The 20278-nt window shown below is 31.5% G+C and overlaps 3 protein-coding genes across 17 annotated transcripts in view; 2 read left to right on the forward strand and 1 right to left on the reverse strand.

Moving 5' to 3' along the window:
- The window catches only part of LOC134242464 (uncharacterized), a 33321-nt gene extending 20989 nt beyond the window's left edge, over positions 1-12332 (forward strand). For 14 of the 15 annotated variants that reach the window (XM_062724560.1, XM_062724555.1, XM_062724582.1 and 11 more), the window contains 14 exons: positions 23-118; positions 845-1030; positions 1425-1443; positions 1612-1733; positions 3802-3864; positions 3958-4014; positions 4666-4781; positions 7309-7412; positions 7507-7589; positions 7698-7760; positions 8015-8087; positions 9369-9448; positions 9703-9801; positions 10743-12332. In XM_062724560.1, coding sequence (XP_062580544.1) covers positions 23-118; positions 845-1030; positions 1425-1443; positions 1612-1733; positions 3802-3864; positions 3958-4014; positions 4666-4781; positions 7309-7412; positions 7507-7589; positions 7698-7760; positions 8015-8087; positions 9369-9448; positions 9703-9801; positions 10743-10961 — 1380 coding nt within the window. In that variant the 3' untranslated portion in view covers positions 10962-12332. Of the gene's footprint in view, positions 1-22; positions 119-844; positions 1031-1424; positions 1444-1611; positions 1734-3801; positions 3865-3957; positions 4015-4665; positions 4782-7308; positions 7413-7506; positions 7590-7697; positions 7761-8014; positions 8088-9368; positions 9449-9702; positions 9802-10742 lie in introns of those variants that run through there. The other variant, XR_009986873.1, reaches the window with a different exon arrangement.
- Positions 12333-13309: 977 nt separating this feature from the next.
- On the reverse strand, positions 13310-16341 carry LOC134242559 (uncharacterized). Its single transcript, XM_062724661.1, has 3 exons — positions 16096-16341; positions 15672-15939; positions 13310-14763 (listed from the first exon to the last, which is right to left on the reverse strand). The coding sequence occupies exons 1-3, from the start codon at positions 16141-16143 to the stop codon at positions 14144-14146; spliced, it is 936 nt and encodes a 311-aa protein (XP_062580645.1). The 5' UTR covers positions 16144-16341; the 3' UTR covers positions 13310-14143.
- A 1006-nt stretch (positions 16342-17347) lies between these two features.
- LOC134242570 (uncharacterized protein DDB_G0292642-like) lies at positions 17348-18783 on the forward strand. Its single transcript, XM_062724672.1, has 3 exons — positions 17348-17469; positions 17594-17861; positions 18142-18783. Exons 1-3 carry the CDS (start codon positions 17419-17421, stop codon positions 18762-18764), a joined length of 942 nt encoding a protein of 313 aa, XP_062580656.1. The 5' UTR covers positions 17348-17418; the 3' UTR covers positions 18765-18783.
- The last annotated feature ends 1495 nt before the right edge of the window (positions 18784-20278 follow it).

Below are 20278 nucleotides of genomic sequence, written 5' to 3' on the forward strand. Positions count from 1 at the left end.
ATATTATTTTATTCCTTTTTAGGCACATCCATTTCTACTGAGGAGAAATGAAGCTAGTAGTGCTGGGTATATGACATCAAATGCCTGGATATGTTTAACCTACAACTGCAGAAATCAGGTACATTTCCTCTGACAAAATCAAATTGAGAGAAATTTGATACTAAAAAGTGTTCCTTATTTTACAATCTTAATGCTATTTTTTCTCTCCAAATCTTCAATTTTGCATTTACTTCTCAATGTTTTGCACTTATCATGGGCGATCCACAAAGGGTGTTTCTTGACTCCCTTGCAATTTTCAATCTGCCATTTGTCAGTAAAATTATAATTTTATTTACTTTACACGACATCCGATACCTGTTTTCAGGTGAGTTTGTGTTTTATACCCTGATCATAAATTCGTATTGTTTTACCACTCTTTGTTATCTTCAGATTTTTCATTCTTAAAAGAGGATTTTTTAATCCAACAGAGTAAGAAACATTCTTAATATAATGTAATTTAATCTTTATTCATGTATTATATAAAATACCAATTATTTAGGTAGAACATTAATTGGGAAGGACACTTTAAAAAAAAAACCTATACGCTTTAAAGTAATCCTTTTGGAAAGAAAAATAAGTCAGAATCTTTAAGACAAAGACGAGTTTCACTACGATGTCTCTCCATGACATCCATGAATAAAAAATGTCATACTAAAACTTTTTAAAAAAATTATAACTACCAATAGATTTATATGTATCATTTCTATCGGTACTAAATGTAAAAATTATTTATTCATTGTTAATAGTTAAGATTTTATCCTTCCACATTTATTTGTGCATATACTATGATAGCCTTTACTTCTAGGCTGACTTTGTAATTATTCGATGTGGCCATACCTTCTGTTCAGAATGTGGAATGAAGATGGGGTGTGACTGGATAAGATTAACTAAGTTCAAACCCGCAAAATGTCTTGTTGATAAATGTAAGGAGATTTTTCCACTTCCATCCTTTCTACAGTCGACCAGAGAACGACCTACCACCTCGGAATCCGTATGTATCACTTAAAATCTAGCATTAAGTTAGTTAAAAAGACTCTTAAATTTACAAGGTTAATTACAAATAATCTTGGTCCAATCAAAATCGGATATAAATCTTATAAACAAAAAAAAATTGATAATTTTCCTATGATACCATTTAAATATTGCCATTTATTCCACTTGTGGTGTCCATTCCTTTTGTTTTGATACGTCCCTTGGAAAATGTAGATAGAATTGCTACAAGTCTATAAAAATTAAATACTTTTAAACAATTGTTCTAAGGTATTTGAATATGTGAAGCAGCCTGAGCTACTCTTTGTAATATATCTATAATTTTTACAGTCAATGAATCTCTATTCATGTATAGATTAGATTCAAAATTTTTATTATGTCTTTAATTTTTTAAGGTAGCTGTTTCAAAGTCGGGTAAGAATGTTTGTTACCAAATCCCTTACTTAGAATAAATATTGAATTAATAAATTCATTCAAAATCTATGATGTATAATTAAGATGATTGTACATGTATCCAATCGCGAAACGATTTACTGATGACAAGTGTTAGATAAATTAAAGAAACTTGCATTAACTTTACAGAAGATGGATACATGAAAAACAAAAGTGATACTAATCACCAAGAGTGCGTATTACATGTACATTCAACAACTAATAAAAGAAAGGGAAGCAACATAATGAAAACAGCTATTAAAAGATTCAAGGTAAAATGGGAAGAATAAAAGGAGGAATGTTAAGAGGCGTGCATAATTTATGTGTTTCTGAACTTTATTTAAACAAGTATGAAGTTTGGGTCAATGAGCTTATCACATAATGTACTAGTATCTATCCAGTCTTATATAGGTGTGGCAGAAAGAATGCATTTTCAGCTAAAGCATAGATGTAGAAGCAGCTTTTAAATGACATTTTAAAATTTTTTTCTCAGCAGACTCTTAACAGTTTCGCAGGTCTTCCCCATTATCGAAGGACAACAGTTTGACATGAAACAACGAGTTGTCACAAAATGTGTTTTAATATTTAACTGCTGTAGCTGTAGCTGCTTCTACATGACTGTATATAATTTCTTAAAGAAATGATATAGACACATAGACAAAACTTTGCATTTATATTTCTAATGGTATCATGCATTTACTAGTAAATATTGATGTATACATGAATTGTTTGGTAGAAAAAAAATAAGATGACTTGAAGGTTTAAATATAACACATAATTGGGTGTTATATAGCTGTAAAGCATTGGAAAATAATAGGGGCATTTCAAAAGTCCTGAGAACTGTTTAATAAAGAATTAACCGTTTTACGGAATTTATTGAGTTTTATATCTTGGAAAGATCAGAAAAATATACACATATTGTGACGTTACTTTATAATTTTATGACTTAATATCTCCAAAAATGACGTCAGAATATAGAATATTAAGCATACTGAAAATTTGCGTTTTATCCACATGACACAATTTTAAAAGTACTGCAAAAGGCTTATTTGAAAAAAAAATATTTCAATGAAAATTTTATTTTTAAAAAAGTAGAGTAGGACTATGGTACTGTTTATGAATAATTCTGTATTTCATTGTTTGGTTTGTTTACTAGCATGGATTATGTCCAGTTATGCTATCATCGATATTCTTTTAAGATTTTAAGTTACATGATACGACTGGATTTTCAGTCTTTTATATATTTCCCCATTATATGAAATAAAACATTTTCTGTATAAAACTGAAGTATATCGATGCAGTTTTCAACAAATATATTTTGATTAACAGTACTCTTACCGTTTACAAAAAATATGTACAAAAGTCTTGCCCCTGACTTGTTTCTGTGCGTATTTTTTCATATTAATTTAACTTCGGCGCCCCAAAACTCACTGCTGCTTTTGACTCCAAAAAAGTTTATAAGCTACACTGACATGTAAAATCCTATTTAATTTCCATAATTTGAATTTTGCGAATATGTGGAGGTAACAACTGCGCCCGCGCCATTTTAGATTTTACTAGAAAATATGGGGCACATTAAACTTAAATTCTCTTGAGCCTTCATCGATCCCGCAAATCTGGTTAAAACACCTGATGAATTGATACCATCAAATTTTGTAACATGATCATCTATTTTTCTTTGATTGCCAACTTTGCCTTTTTCTCACAGTCTGTTTTTTTTTTTTTTTTTTGCAAAATTTTGATCAAGATTCGATAAACACATGCGATGTTTGACAGCCGCTTAGACCATTCTAGAACAAGATCTCCGAAATAGAACACCATATGATAGATTGTAGTCTATGCAAAGATTCTACCAACTGGCGTTTGCGTCCAGTAGCTTGCGCCTGAGTAATGAGCAAAAGTTGTTTTTGAAATTTTACTTTGATTTAATTGTGTCATTCGTACGTAATTTTTATGGCCAGTATTGAACGCATGCGGAAATATAACGTCATTTTTGGAGTTATTACGTCGTAAACATTTATTTAGTTTAGACATGTAACAGTTCATTCTGTGACCTGGTAAACAGTTTTGACTGTTGCATGGTATTCGAAAAACATTTAAATGAAACTGGAAATAGTTCAAAGTGCCTAATTTCAATTTATATACTTGGTTAGGTATATTTAAATTTATCATACTTATCACTAGGTTTAGATGTCATTTCCCCAAAAGCTATATATATATATTAATATTTCATATTAATTGGTCGATCGGCCTAAGGAAAAAAATATTAATTCACATTAAATGAGCATGATGAAATGTGATTTTTTTTTCTTTTTAAAATTGTAATCATTTAATTTAAAGCCTATGCCATCAAGAGGACTAAGAAACATTGGTTTGTCATGCTACCGGAATGGTGTTTTGCAGGTATTGATTTTTAAGCTATTCTTTGAACAGAATTTTGATTCATTGGGGAACATTTTCAACGTTTGATATACAAAATTACTTTTTTTCTTTAAGATATTGGCAGAGACACCAGATTTCCTTGAAAACCTACATGACTCTTTCCCCCAAGAGGTATGTCTTTAAAAAAACACGTGTTTTTATATATATATATATATATATATATATATATACATGCATGAGCGTATGTTCTACATTTAAATTGAAACTAAAGGGGATCATTGTGACAATTTGTTTTCCATGCTAAAGAATTTACAGAATATCATGTTAATCCATCTTAGCAAAGAATTAAAATAGCTCATGGCATTATATTTAAGTGTAATAGCACTTTTGACGTACATAAGCATTTTGATTAATAAAAAATATTCAGTTTTCTTTATATTAAGTTTGCAAAGCTTTGGAACTCAATGTCATCAAAATTATTTTTGCTTAAGCCTCACAAGCTTACCGTCGAGCAAGCAAGCTTTCAAAATACACTTGCCAAGGAAATTAGTTGTATACATGTAGTAATACAAATATTTAGATTCTATTACCATTTAATACATAACATGATACGATGCAAATAGATTTGATAACGCAAATTATTGAAGGTCTGAACATTAAAAAAAATATGTTCATATTCATATCATTTTGACAGGAATTTCCGCAGTACTTATATATATATATATATATATATATATATATATATATATATATATATATATATATATATATATATATATATATATATATATATATATATTCTTTTTTATAACTTCATTTAAGGATGCCAATTGGATATCTTCATTATACAGCGTTCTTAAGGGAATTCGGGATCAGTGTACTATGGAAAAAGACACAGTCGATTGTCTACATGCTTTTCACCATTATTTCAATCAAAGGTACTTTATGATTTAATTTCACTCCACATGAACAGGTTATAGGTTTGAAGACCTTTTAAAGGTTCTAATTGAAATTATGTATATCTGTTTTGATAATGTCTTCGTTATTCATTATTGATATCCTTTGGACGAAAATTTTGCAACGACACAAGTTTTGCTGAAATATGGTAATGCCATGATATGACTCTTGGTTTTAATAAAATCTGATAACTGAATCTGAAACTTTATGAAACACATTAGAGGTACTTGTTCAGTTCATTATATCTCAGTTTATGATTTCATCATTCAGAATTTAGTTTGATTTTTAGAACAATTGTTCACTTTATGCTTCATTTATTTTATTCGTGGTTTGAACTCTTTCAACTCCAATACATGTGTTCGGCCGAAGTGTACTTTATATACAAAGGAACCGATTGATCACATGGACTTTTTATTTTACCAAAGTTTGACAATCGTCTGTTTGTCTGTGTCTTTCATTTTTGGTAGTTTTTTCGACACTATTCAGACCATTCTTGCCAACAATCTGCCAAATTACGAGAGTTTCGGTGACCTATGCTACTGAATTAAGCCAAACAAATCAAATATTTTCACCGATGCTAGATTCATTAGAAGTGTAAAATCTCAGTTTGTAAGATTGAATCTGTCAAACTAGTGTCAATCGATTCAAAATTGCAATGTGTTGTATACAAAAAAATGATAGTGCAAACAGCAGTACATGAACATGTTATAAGGGGTTATATAATATCTGTCTAACGGTGCCATTTATTAGCTCACCTGAGCCGAAGGCTCAAGTGAGCTTTTCTGATCAAAATTTGTCCGTTGTCTGTCGTCGTTGTTGTCGTTGTCGTTGTTGTCGTTGTCGTTGTTGTCGTAAACTTTTCATATTTTCATCTTCTTCTCAAGAACCACTAGGCCAATTTCAACCAAATTTGGCACAAAGTATCCTTGGATGAAGGGATTCAAGTTTGTTCAAATGAAGGGCCACGCCCTTTTCCAAGGGGAGATAATCATGGATTTGTTAAAAATTAATGGCATTTTTAAAAAATCTTCTTCTCCAGAACCGCTGGGCCAGGAAAGATGAAACTCATGTGGAAGCATCCTTAGGTAGTGTAAATTCAAGTTTGTTCAAATCATGACCCCCGGGGCAAGGGTGGGGCCAAAATGGCCGACCCTAGTTTTACATATTAGGAATATATAAGAAAATTCTTTAAAAAATCTTCTTCTCCAGAACCGCTGGGCCAGGAAAGATGAAACTCATGTGGAATCATCCTAAGGTAGTGTAGATTCAAGTTTGTTCAAATCATGACCCCCAGGGCTAGGGTGGGCCCAAAATGGCCGACCCAAGTTTTACATAGGAATATATAGGAAAAATCTTTAAAAATCTTCTTCTCCAGAACCACTGGGCCAGGAAAGATGAAATTCATGTGAAATCATCCTCAGGTAGTGTAGATTCAAGTTTGTTCAAATCATGACCCCGGGGCAAGGGTGGGGCCAAAATGGCCGACCCTAGTTTTACATATTAGGAATATATAAGAAAATTCTTTAAAAAATCTTCTTCTCCAGAACCGCTGGGCCAGGAAAGATGAAACTCATGTGGAATCATCCTCAGGTAGTGTAGATTCAAGTTTGTTCAAATCATGACCCCCGGGGCAAGGGTTGGCCCAAAATGGCCGACCCAAGTTTTACATAGGAATATATAGGAAAAATCTTTAAAAATCTTCTTCTCCAGAACCACTGGGCCAGGAAAGATGAAACTCATGTGGAATCATCCTCAGGTAGTGTAGATTTAAGTTTGTTTAAATCATGACCCCCGGGGCTAGGGTGGGCCCAAAATGACCGACCCAAGTTTAACATAGGAATATATAGGAAAAATCTTTAAAAATCTTCTTCTCCAGAACCGCTGGGCCAGGAAAGATGAAACTCATGTGGAATCATCCTCAGGTAGTGTAGATTCAAGTTTGTTCAAATCATGACCCCCGGGGCAAGGGTGGGGCCAAAAATGGCCGATCCAAGTTTTACGTAGAAATATATAGGAAATATTTTTAAAAATCCTTCTCAAGAACCACTGGGCCAGGAAAGATGAAACTCATGTGGAATCATCCTCAGTAGTGAAGATTCAAGTTTGTTTCAATCATGACCCCCGGGGCTAGGGTGGGGCCAAAATGGCCGACCCAAGGTTTACGTAGGGATATATAGGGAAATCTTTTAAAATATTCTTTTCAAGTACTTCAAAGCTATGATTAGTGATATTTACATGGAATCATCCTCAGGTAGTGTAGATTCTAGTTTGTTCAAATGATGAATGCCTGGAGGGGGGGGGAAGCAAATTCAAGCCCGATGTGCTCAGGTGAGCGCTGTGGCCCCTGGGCCTCTTGTTTTGTTTCACAACATCAAAATAATTAACACAGATTTTTTTTTCTCATTTAAACGATATAATCAATTTCAAAACCAATCGTCAGTGTTTGTTATTAAAGAAATACACATTTTTTGCCTTAAATCCACGATTCTTCTCTAAATAATATTTTAGCCATGAAGGTTTTCAGGAATACCAGCAAGACGACACGTTATCTTTTCTTACAAGTGTTTTAAATGGAATAGAGGATGCACACTCTGCTATCAGTAAATCTAAAGGTAATGCATGCTCATACATTTCAGAAATGCATTTCCATAACATATTTTTGAAATAAATTGTCACTATAATAAAACTTTTGATATATAACTGCAGATCAAAAAAGAAACTTGATTAGTCCAAGTAATCTATTCAAGGGACAGTTGAGGGATAAATATACATGTAAAAAATGCAAGCATGTGAGTGTTTTTTCTATAGTTTAACAAATAATCTTATACTCATTTGATCAACATTCCAGTGTTCTTCCATACTTGATTTAAAAAATAAAACTTATATTTGTCTTCCAGATTGAGTATTTCAACGAAAGCAATTTCTTTAGTTTACCTCCGTCAGTTGATTCAAATAAAAAGGTTTGCGTTCACAAAAGTTTTCTTTGGAAACGTTTTATTACTTTAGTTAAAACAGAGGTAAAAAATCCTTTAATTTAAGACATGTTCTAAATGGGAAAGTACCTTTTGAAAGAATATTTTCAGATGGTTCCTCAGACTTTGAGACATATTTAACTCTTGAGTTGTAACCAGATTCTTATGCAGATTAAATCATTATTTTAAATTTGATGTTGTTGTTGATATCTGCCACTCAAATCGTTTTATACAATTTATAGGAGGTTACAATTGGATCATGCTTTGTGCAGCTTTTGAAGGAGGAACAAGTAGAACTACCGTGCTCAAAATGTGGTAAGAATAATATAATAATATAATCTAGTAAACGATTATATAAAAATTGCCCCAAGCACTCGAGAAAATTTTAAAAACTCCTGTTTCATTCGTAAAATAGATACCATATTCAGCTGAAAAAATCGAATTTTACGTTTATTTTATTTTCATCCATTTTTCTCATGCCTCTGTCTTTTTCGCTATACAGTGTTATGGATTATGGCGTCATTGTAAATCGGTTGAGACATCATAGCTTTCGCGATTGGGAAATGAAAATGGATTTCTACAGCATAATTGGCCGGGACTCTTAGTGATGTTAGAATCTATAAAGATGGTTTACTTACTCTCTGTATCTTAAAACAAGAAATGGGGTATTTCATTACAATGCTTTTGGTGAAGAAAAGAAAATCGCGAGTGTTGCCGTCGAATTGATACTTTTGTTAATCTTTGACAAAGTATCAAATTGATATCCTTTCACACAGGATATCACTTTTATTCAATAAATAAATTACTGTATTTCACCATTGAAAATTTAATTTTGTGATATGTCTCTATTCTATGAACATGCAGAGAGGTAATATATGACGTTTATCATGGATTATGGCGTGACTTAATGACAGGGCTCATGAATATCTATCCTACATATTTCATTCACAATGTAAACAAGTATTTAGTACATATAGCATTTGCGTTTGATTTAACTTGCAATTGTACATAATGTATAGAAAAGGAGCACAACATTACATGCAGTTATGTACAGTTTATGCCATATACACAGTCTTTTTGTGACCTTTCATCATTCATCATTATAAACTATATCATTTATCATTTCACATTATAAAGATTGTCAATCAGTCGGACAATATCTATGCATCCAATCTCATATTCTTCCATACAAGAATCCCCTCACTTTTGCTGATCACAAGTAGTTATTCAGGAAAGACAAACTTCAAAACAAAATCCCTTTTCTGATGAATTCGATGATTTCCGATGAATAACCTCCTTTCAAGCTGATAACCACCTTGAGTAGTTTTATCAGAATCTCAGACAAACAGTTATTTGAATAATTTAAATTCGAACAGAAGGTTTTAGTCTTCACATGATTTTTTCACGTGGCTGACCCACTAATAAAAAAATATCAATGAGTAGTCAAGTTTCATAACTTATTGAAATTACAGTAAATTGAATTAAATTGGAATTAATTGTATATTAGTTGAATTTTCATTTTATTCTTTCTTTTCAAGGATGTAAGTGTTTTTTTTTTTTCTAAATAAATGTACCAAATTATATTACTTTATACAGATTCCTGCGACGTTTCAAAAGAAATGGAAATTGAAACATTTCCCAAGATTCTTATTTTACAGATCTGTAAGGTTGAGGAGGTAAATTGTTAATCATATCAGAATAATTTTGCTGAAATAATAAGAATATATATTTCTTGTTTCATTCTGTGTTCTAAAAACTCGGTTCGCATTATACATTAATATAAATATCAACTGTTTATAATTAATAGCTTATAGTATGTATCAATGATTTGCCATTTTTATCATCAAGTTTAATTTTCTTAAGATAATTCTAATTTTCTCGTTTGATTGGTTTAACAATCGTTAAACTTTTCAATAAAATACCATTATAGGTAGCTTCTTCTGCCAAGAAGAGGAGATTTGAGAAAGCTTTTACAAAATGTCGATTCTGGGGCGATTTCAAGGGGCTTACTACTAAAGAGTTAAAAAGAGTAAGCAGTTTCATTGTGTGGTCCCTGAGGTCCAAGTCATTCTGAGTAATACGTAGCAAAAATACCCGATTTTTTAAACTGACAAAACTAAAGGTCGCTAATCGTAGATAAAATTTCATAATTTTGCTTTGAGACTACAATCAGTTAAAAGTAGGCAGATCATTGTTGAAAAGGTGAACAAACCTACATGAATATTCCCTATTCCTAGAAATTTTCTTAATTGAATTTCAGTTGTGAGAAAAAAAACAGCATATGGTCCACGTATTGCAGTTCTTTTTTAAAGGACAGCAACTTGTAAATTAAATAAAAGAATTCTAGAAAAGGTATAATCTGTGTCAAGGACTGTCCATAACCTGATTCCATGTCTCTACCACCCATGGACTACCACTCAAAACCTGGCTTTATTTACTTAGAAATAAATGACTCATTCCTGTTAATATTTTCTGGTTCCTTCAATTTTTTCAGAGTCTGTATTCGGGGTTTGCCGAGTGGAAGTCATTGCTGCTTGACTTAGCTCACTGTCGTCTTTATTTTCAAAGATAACTAGTTGAATTCTCTTCAACGAAGCAATATATAACATAATAATTTGACGTTTGAATTTATGCAACAAAACTAAATTTGAAAAATTAAATTAAATTTTATCAGCGTCATGTGTTAGAGATCATGTAAGTGTCTTCTATCTGCAGAAACATTAAGCGTATTCCTACCTTTTTTACAGTCTAAATCTAACATACGCGCCTTAATCACGATGTAGTTGAAATTTGCAATTCTAATTACATAATATATATATTTGAATTTATTAATAAAATATCTGAACCAAATTCTTTTATCATACATGTATCACGTAATATACAAAAATATTAAAAAATCTACCAACTTTATAAATGCCTTCCTATTTAGTCTTTTTAGATGTACTTTGTAACCTATTTTTTCTAATGTAGAAAAGCGTTGCAAGTTCTTTGAAGATGTACAGATTGTACGGCGTTGTAGTCCACAGGGGAAGTGAACGTGGTGGACATTACTTTTGTTTTGTAAAGCGAAAAGAAGATCAGATATGGAATAAATGCGACGACTCATATGTTGTGGATTCGGATCTAAAAAATGTTTTGGACAGTGATGCATATCTGCTGTTCTATGAACGGTTTGAGACCTCAGATTAAATATGACTTAATTTAAAGAATATACACTTTTGCATTTACCATGATCCTATTAACAAAATACGAAATATATTAGGAAAATCATTTTTTAATTCCACCATTCATTATAATTTACAACATTAATCTGATTTTATTATTGCTCTGTCGTGTCGATATTTCAATCAGGGTTGGATGTTTTTTAAACATGCAATATAGGAATTTTTGTTCTTATCCTCTAGGATGTGTTGTTGAAAACCTTTCATCAAATTTATGTTTCTGAGTAGTAAAAAGCATACTGTGTTCTCTTCACCGGATTCAATTTTTGTGCTTTGTTTTGCATTTAATTCTTATTATAATCATCTAACAACTTGTGAGTATGTGTGTTTGTGTTCTATTTTTTTTTCATACTTAGTTTTGTTATTAAAATTCTCAAGTGATGTTCTTTTTTTTCTGTACTGATTCCTTATCACTTCTTTTATTACATGTATATATATTTTTTCTTTTTTGGCAAGATACCGTTTGCAAAGTCCTATAAATTGGAAAATATATAAAGATGTTATAATAAATGCAGTATTATAGATTTTTTTTCTGCCCTTGATAAATACGGGTGTAATGTTTGATAAATAAAATCCTTATTTTTTCTAAATTGTTTGTAAAAAATGTGCCAAATACTTTTGTTAAATGATTTATGATGTCATGAAGGAAAGTTGGTGTCTTTGTCAAAGTTTAAAGACAAAACTTCTGTAAAACTTTGAATAGGAAAGGAATCATACAATCTGATTTAATAAATAAGAAACATTGTTAAACTGGATTTCTGAGGATTTTCCAACTGGTGTTCTTTGGTTAGGGTTCTCTGAATTAACAGAAAACTCTTAGTGGCATAATGTCTTTAAGAGGTACCTTTCTAAAAACATCTTCATATAATTGTTGTGAACTGTGCCTTTTTGGAATATAAATGTCCTTCATTGGAAACAATTCTTTCTTATTTTAGTTTAAATAATTTTTACATAAATCATTATCAATCGTACTCTTTAATCTAAAGCAAGGTACCAAGGGTAATAAATTATTTCTTTTTAGTAATGTTTCAGGTAGACGATTAATAAAATTATAACGTCATACTAGGAGGAATTAGCTATCTACACATGCTTATCAACTTTCTCTGTCAAAAAAAGTAAATTACGTTCAATGACAATGATAATGACAATGATTTATTCTCTTAAATGTACAAACATACATTGTAGAGAGGAGGTAGGAAAAGGTACAAACACATACAAAAAAATATAATACATGCATTATAAACAGTACAAAGTATCACGTTCAAGTTCATGTCAATTATTTTCATCTATAATTTGTTTGACAATCAATAAAAATTTACATAATTTTTTCAATGTTGAACAGTTTGTTGTTGTAAAAAGTTGCTTAAATTTCTCTATATTTGGTCTACATGTGAAAGAGTTTGAAATATATTTTAACCTAGCCTCTTTAATTTCTTTTTGTGTGCATTCAAAAACATAATGGAATTCATCACCAATCTTATGAAAATCACATAAAGTACAAATTCTTTGTTCTCTTGGAATACCATACCATCTCCCAGTTTCAATAGGGAGTTTAAAGTTGCTACATCTAAATTTACATAACAAAATTGAAAATTTTCTAGGTAGATGAATGAGATATCTTTCTGGTTCTAGTATTTCTTTATAAATACGATAATTTAAACCTTTTGATGAGTTAAAAACATTACTTTGCCAGTTTTTTTTGATATTTTGGTCAACAAGCATTCTTTTTACTTCATTTTTTACCCATGCTACATTGTACATTTGTTGTGTTGTCCATAAATAAGATAATCCACAATCATCTAAAATATTTTTAACATAGTTAACCCAAGGCAAATTATGCCTTGAAGCTAGAACATACATTTTTGTAGCAAATTTATCCATCGTTTGAGAAAAATGTAGTTTTGCCCAAAAAGAAATCATTCTCACCTTAATATTAATGATAAGTGGGAATCTGCCAAGTTCCCCATACACCATGTAGTTTGGCGTTTTAGTGTTCAAACCTAGTACATGTATATATTTACAATATCTTAAGTGAAGTTGTTCAATTAAAGTATTTTTTGTAAATCCCCATATTTCACATCCATATAACAAAACTGGTTGTACAATTCTATCAAACAAATCTATCTGACAATCCATAGAAAGATTATGTTGTTTACATTTTGATATCACTCCAAACAAAGCTTTTACAGATTTATTGTATTGTTCTTTTATATTTTGATTAAAATAACCTGATTTTGAAAATATATTCCCAAGTACTTATAACTATCATCAATCTCTAGATTTAAACCATCATAAAAATATAAATCTTGTTTTATTCGACCTCTTCTAAAACTCATTATTTTTGTTTTGTCAACATTTACTTTTAACCGCCATTTTATACAATATTCATGAAAACAATTCAACATATTTTGTAATGACTCAGGATTTTCAGCAAATAAGACAGTGTCATCAGCATACAGCAGAGCAAAAAGCTTAATATACACATGAAGTTCATTCTCAATCATTTCAGATATTTTCTCCAAATGTTCATCATTCATGTTGAGGAATGATTCTAAATCATTTAAATAGAGCGAGAACAAAAAAAGGGATAAATTTTCTCCCTGTCAGTTCAAAACTGACTGTTTGCTTGCAATTATTTCCTGATAATGACCAGGAGCACACGGCGGGTGTGACCGGTCGGCAGTGGATGCTCACTCCTCCAACGCGTCCGATCCCATCTCTGATTTTTTGGAGGTCCGTGCTCTACTCCAATTTTGAATTGTTTAATGGACCCTTTAGCTTGAATACTGTTCGCTATCTCTATATACTTTATTTTATAAAGATGGTCCTGTCCTCAACTTGATAAGGACAGATAGGGAACAGGCACCTATAATTAAGGCCTGGGGAAATTGGATTTTTGGGTTGAATATATCACTGTAATGATCAACGTGCTTTTGAAGACTAATTCATTGACACAATCATAGATTTGTTATGCCAAAATATAGCTGTCTATTCTGTTGACAATGAGTAATGAGTCTTTACGTTTATTTGAATTCAGATAGATAAATTGCAATAATTATATTAAAAATCCTTTACATGTTTTTATGACATGGTGACCAATATATACAAATACATGACTGTAAGTATTTTTATGACAAAGTGGTCTGGTGTTCAAAAGAATACATTTTGTACTGGAGCTACATTACATTGCTGACTATATCCTGAACATCTAAGATTACCATTTGTACAAACTGTTAAACAAGCAAAACAGAAATCAATTTTACAACCTGGACAAGTCATCTGCTTGCAAAGTCTTTCGTGTTCAATTAAAGTTTTGCAGCTTGGACAAAGTCTTTTTGAAGGTACATTCTCAATTTTTGAATAATCTAAAGTTTTCTTTGGGGCGTCATTTAGGATTTTTTGTATAGCTTCTAGGTCTCGATTTCCACATACATGATTTGGTATCCATGGAGATTTACAGTCCCAACAGAAATCAAACTGTTTATCAAATCCCTTTAATGCACAGCAGTTACAATGAACAGCTTTTGTGTTTTGTTGTCGTTGACAAAACTGACCACAGTTTGGGCATTCAGACGTGTCGCTATTGTTTTGAAGTATGGCATTCAATGATATTTTATATTCGAAGAAAATCCTCTCGTCGTCTGTCAAATCAGCTTTTAGAACTATTTCACCAAAGTCCCATTGTTTGCATCCTGGAGTAAGGCAACAAACGGAACTTCTAACTTTATTCACTAGAGTATATTTCATGTGTCCAAATAAGTTATCTGGTTCTGCAATAGAAAAAAATGAATATAAGTATATGTATTCAAAATTTAAAAAAAATGTCTCAGTAATCAGAAAACAATATTTAAAAAAAAAACAATAATAAAACACAAAAATCCTCGGTTAAGCTCTAGCTTAAGTATATGTATATTTATGTACATTATTCCTTAAAAAAATACACAACTATATTATATTGAGAACATGTGTTTACTAATCATGCCAAATTTCTGCACAATTACATTATACACATTTTTTAATCAAAAATATTTACAGTTGTAGAGCAAAAAGACGTAAGATATTTTATCTTTCGAAAAAATACTTGTTAAACGCCACGGGTGAATTTTTAAATTACAATTTGAAAGTTATTACAGGTTCATACGCATTCATAAATAATCAACGATCAAAAGAAAGCCAAATATTAAGAATGGGAACGTCATTGAACTTGAACTTCTAAAAATTATGTGTGAAAGCAGAAAAATACCCGAAACAAACTAAAGCACTTTTAGATGCTACTTGGAATTTCTTCAACGTATCTAGGACGAAATCATTTTAATAGTAGTAGAGCTTATCCCAGGTAATCCGTATCTAAACTTTATTTCTGTATCCGTATGATAAAACATTTAAAAGGTATATTGTATATCATTGAAAAAAAATTAGCCAGATCCATGTCTCTTGTCTAGGACTATATTCCCTCCCCTTCGCTTCGAAAAAAGTCCTGGCCTGAAGAACGTGGAATCTTGCTGACTCCCACTTAAATATTCTAGTTCTCGTACTTTGACTCTATTCTGATTTAAGTGGCATACAAATACATAAAGTTCGAAAATGAATCAACGCAAATAAATGGAACCCCTCAAATATCATTTCTGTGACAGAGATTGACATACGTGTATGTATTATAGTTAAAAATAATAAATACTAATAGCGTGGCCACATGACATTTTAAGCCTCGGTTCCTCGTCATATGGGTCCTGCTCTATCATGTCTACATTACTGGTCACAAGGTAAAATGGAACACGTCTCTCGGTAGCCCCGATCATCACTTGAAATGGCAGGGTAAGGTTCGAAATTCTTCTACTATCCTCGTATATAAGCCCCTCCTCAAAATCAACAACATCCACACACTGTCGAGGAACACCACATAAGGACGCTATAGGACCTTTATTTTCGCCAACTGTTGTACATGCCTATAAAGGAACAACTCATGTTAATTTTAAAAATCCTAATCGTGTTTCTCATGTATACATGTAGGTTATAAATACAATTGTACATAAAATGTTGATCTCTCAGAGAAAAAAAATCTTGACAAAGAACCAACAGTTTAGTAAAACAAAAACAAATACCGTGTGAAAAGTACGAGCATGGTCAGACGACAATCTCTTGAACTCCATACCTCTGTGTTCCAATCGAAATTAAAGCAATTTAAATGTTATTTATTTACCTGCAGAAGTTTAAAAGTATTTTCGCTTTCGATTTGATTTCTGTGAATAGATACAATCGCAACTTCTCGGGCTTTTTAGTTAAACGGAAAATCAGTCTAAAACATTAAAACCTTAAAGACTAAAAAACCTTAAAACATAAAAACCTTAAAGACTAAAATATAAAACCATCAGGCTACAGTTCTGCAGTGAATTTTTTTTCCCAAATGTATTGATGAAATGCATGTTAACCATGTTTTCAAACTCATATTCGTTAAGCAATGACAACCCAACTTTCACTTAAGTGACTTTGACGTTGCTTTTTAAAACTCAAAGAAATTGAATTAAAATTAACCGTCCAATCCTTGCATAAATTATATTACAGTATCATAAAATTTTGCCAGGGGCCAAGGTTTTCATTTAAATACCTATATTATAATCTCTCATTTTATCTATACCGTGTGAAAAGTACGAGCATGGTCAGACGACAATCTCTTGAACTCCATACCTCTGTGTTCCAATCGAAATTAAAGCAATTTAAATGTTATTTATTTACCTGCAGAAGTTTAAAAGTATTTTCGCTTTCGATTTGATTTCTGTGAATAGATACAATCGCAACTTCTCGGGCTTTTTAGTTAAACGGAAAATCAGTCTAAAACATTAAAACCTTAAAGACTAAAAAACCTTAAAACATAAAAACCTTAAAGACTAAAATATAAAACCATCAGGCTACAGTTCTGCAGTGAATTTTTTTTCCCAAATGTATTGATGAAATGCATGTTAACCATGTTTTCAAACTCATATTCGTTAAGCAATGACAACCCAACTTTCACTTAAGTGACTTTGACGTTGCTTTTTAAAACTCAAAGAAATTGAATTAAAATTAACCGTCCAATCCTTGCATAAATTATATTACAGTATCATAAAATTTTGCCAGGGGCCAAGGTTTTCATTTAAATACCTATATTATAATCTCTCATTTTATCTATGTTCGATATACTAACGTTATTTGGATTTTAAAAACTCTTGACACAGATATCGACCGAAGCTGCTACCATATAATTTAACCATTTTCCGAAAATGCTATTTTCAAGAAACTCTATTTAAAACCAAGATCAAAGTCTATATTTTCCGAAAATCTATAAAGCTGCTATATTTAAATCCGAGTAAATGTTTTTCATTTCTGAATATTCTACTTTCATTTTGGTTTTCCTGTACACCGCACTGCAAATACCTTGAACAGGAATTATGATGCAGTATAAGAGATTATCAGAAAAAAATCCATCCTATCTACCACCGGTAATACAGTGTATATGCTAATTATTAATTTGAAATTAAATTATTTAATTTGTCTATGATTAGTTTTATAAATTAAATTGAATTATACCCTAACTTTATTTTTTTCTCATTTATAAAATTGCAGGGTTGCATGACAATTCTCGATGTTAAAAGACAAATAGAATCTGCGTACGGAGTATCTCGTTATTCCATTAGTGTCGTAGATTTCGAGGAGGGAATCATTTACGAAAATGAGCGTCCAATATCCGGACTACCATCCCCCCTTCAGGTCATGTTTGGTAATGATAACAGGCAATTCCCGTCATACCTGAATACTGATGAACCGGACATGCTTACACTGGATGATTCTGAGGACGAACCGCGTCTGAAAATGTCCTGTGGACACGCTATTTGTAAGGCAGCTCTTTATACATTTCAAAAATCTTATCCGTTGTCAATATAATACATGTACATTTATTCCAAATGAAAACATAGTACCAATTGAGTAGGGTTTAGTTGATACTTTTTTTGTTTAATTACTTTGGTACAACAACGTACATACTAATATATGGAAATCACTTTTTTTATTTGAACCATGTACTTGTTTTCTAAATTTTGTATTCTAATTTGAACATATCGTTTTAATGATATATAATTTTTTAGCATTATCTATTGAATATATATATTTTTCAGCTGCTGATAGTCTGTTTGGGTTCATGAGATCGGAGCTGATGACGAATGTTGTAGACGCAATACGTTGTCCTACCGAGGGGTGCAGATCAGAATGGAGGATGCAGGAAATCGTGAGAAAGGCAGATATGACGGAAGATGAACGTATTTTCTTTGAATATCGAATTTCTATGAATGCCTTAAACAAAGAAGACGACGTTACTTCAAACTGTCCAGATTGCGGGAATTATTGTCAGAGGTTGGCGGAGAACAACAAGCATGTCCATTGTATATTTTGCAGCAAATCGAAAGGTATAAATTATGAATTCTGCTGGGACTGTAAATCACTTTGGTTCCCAAATCACAAGTGCGCAAATTCAGAACTTGAAGCATTTCAAAGAATATTGAATGAGGCTCCACGGAAAAAGTTGGATTATTCGCATATTGAAGATGTTCCCTCTAAACGAATGTGTCCAAGTTGTCGCACTTTGATTGAACATGAGAGTATGTGTAAAGAGATGACATGCATTAAATGCAAGTTTAAATTTTGTTTCTCCTGTTTAACTCCATGCAGGGATGGTTCCTTACAGTGTAGTGGATATAACAGAAAATGCTCTGTTGCTCCTGTTCAGAACGTATTTCAGTAAAATTACTACATGTGGATATAATACGATAAATATAACTTGTTAATTTTTACTGTATTTTTATTTTATTTCAAAATAATCTTAATAAACTTTGCTTATTTATACGAATTGTAATATTTGTGATTGAATAGCATTTTCAATAATTCTGTGCATTTTGTGCAGATCAATGTCATATGTCATATGTGCTACAGGATTACAAGACTATGTGTCGATTCTAATTTTCAATCTGAAGTCGAACGTGTTTACATGATTGATTTTATAAATTTATCAATTTCAACTTTAGATTTATATTGATAAACGACACGTGTCATTACAGAATTGAAAACAAGTTTTTGAGCAACATTACCCGAAAAAAAGTTTTTCTTTTCTTAAATCAGAGATTATAAAAATTTAATTAAATTTAAGTTCCAATTAAGCATTTTTTAGAGGTATCATATGATTAATTTTTACATGTTTACGGTTACGAACATGGTAAAAACCATACTTCTATTTCATGTGCATGTGCCATTTACATTGACTCTGATGTAAATATTTCGATCATGAAAATGTTTTGATGTCTTCTATTTATTGTAAAAGTAAATTAAAGGGACCTCTGGCTGTTCATGCATTATAAATATTACAGAATTATGTCTTCTGTAAAAAGTGACATTATCCTTTAACGCGTAGTGGGTCTCGTGTTTTAGAAATGTCAGACCTTAAAAAAATGCACGAAAATAATAAAGAAAAAAATCAGTGTTTGTTTGAATGCACAGTCTCTTAAGCGTTTAAATCTTTAAAATGCACAGTTTTTCCACAGGCACCTGAAGTATGGATTATACCCCCCCCCCCCCCTTTTTTCAATAAAAAAATGTAAGAGTGTATAATACCTCGAAAATATAAAATTTCCCCGTCAAACACATCCATATGTCGTTATGTGCAAGTAGATTGTACTTTTTCTCACGTTTAAAGAATGGCCCTATTCGCCTTGTGTATAAAAATACACTATACCGAATAGGACCATTCTTTAAACGTGAGAAAAAGTACAATCTGCTTGCATGTAACGACATATAGATGTGTTTGACGGGGAAAGAAGAAGGTATCGTTTCCATACAAGTTTTGCCCTGTGATCTTCTAAAAAATGAAACTGGTGTAAAAGTTGAAAACTCATGCTTTTTAAATAATTGAAATTCAATGCAAAAAAATCATGCAAGTCATTTTTCTCACATGTGTTTTTAAATGCTAATTATGACGTCATAAACATGTGCATTTTCCCGTATTTTCTTAAAAGTTGCAGAAGACACCAATTTTCAGTGGAATTTTCTTTCAGATAACATTGTCCACAGCCATCGCCCACAAAGATCTTGAGATATGTGATTTTTTTATTGAATTTTACACAAAATATCAAAAAATTAACGTGGGCGACGGCTGTGGACACTGTTTTCGAAAGGAAAATCAACCTTGAAACGTGCCATTTTGAGGCTTTTTCTGTTGAAAATAGAGAAATGCTTCACATTTATGACGTCATATTTGCAGAATGG

The sequence above is a fragment of the Saccostrea cucullata genome, unplaced genomic scaffold (assembly GCF_032062105.1).
Source record: "Saccostrea cucullata isolate Sc308-1 unplaced genomic scaffold, CSIRO_AGI_Scuc_v1 ctg904, whole genome shotgun sequence".
NCBI classification, from domain to species: Eukaryota; Metazoa; Mollusca; class Bivalvia; order Ostreida; family Ostreidae; genus Saccostrea; species Saccostrea cuccullata.

What these genes read in the sequence shown, in the direction of transcription:
- LOC134242559 (XM_062724661.1), bottom strand. Translation starts at nt 16,143, where the DNA reads ATGGAGTTCAAGAGATTGTCGTCTGACCATGCTCGTACTTTTCACACG. An exon ending in ATGCTCGTACTTTTCACACG is followed by an intron (nt 15,940 to 16,095) that starts GTATTTGTTTTT and finishes GTTCCTTTATAG; the next exon opens with GCATGTACAACAGTTGGCGA. An exon ending in GTCATGTGGCCACGCTATTA is followed by an intron (nt 14,764 to 15,671) that starts GTATTTATTATT and finishes TTTCTATTGCAG; the next exon opens with AACCAGATAACTTATTTGGA.
- LOC134242570 (XM_062724672.1), top strand. Translation starts at nt 17,419, where the DNA reads ATGATGCAGTATAAGAGATTATCAGAAAAAAATCCATCCTATCTACCA. An exon ending in ATCCATCCTATCTACCACCG is followed by an intron (nt 17,470 to 17,593) that starts GTAATACAGTGT and finishes ATAAAATTGCAG; the next exon opens with GGTTGCATGACAATTCTCGA. An exon ending in GTCCTGTGGACACGCTATTT is followed by an intron (nt 17,862 to 18,141) that starts GTAAGGCAGCTC and finishes TATATTTTTCAG; the next exon opens with CTGCTGATAGTCTGTTTGGG.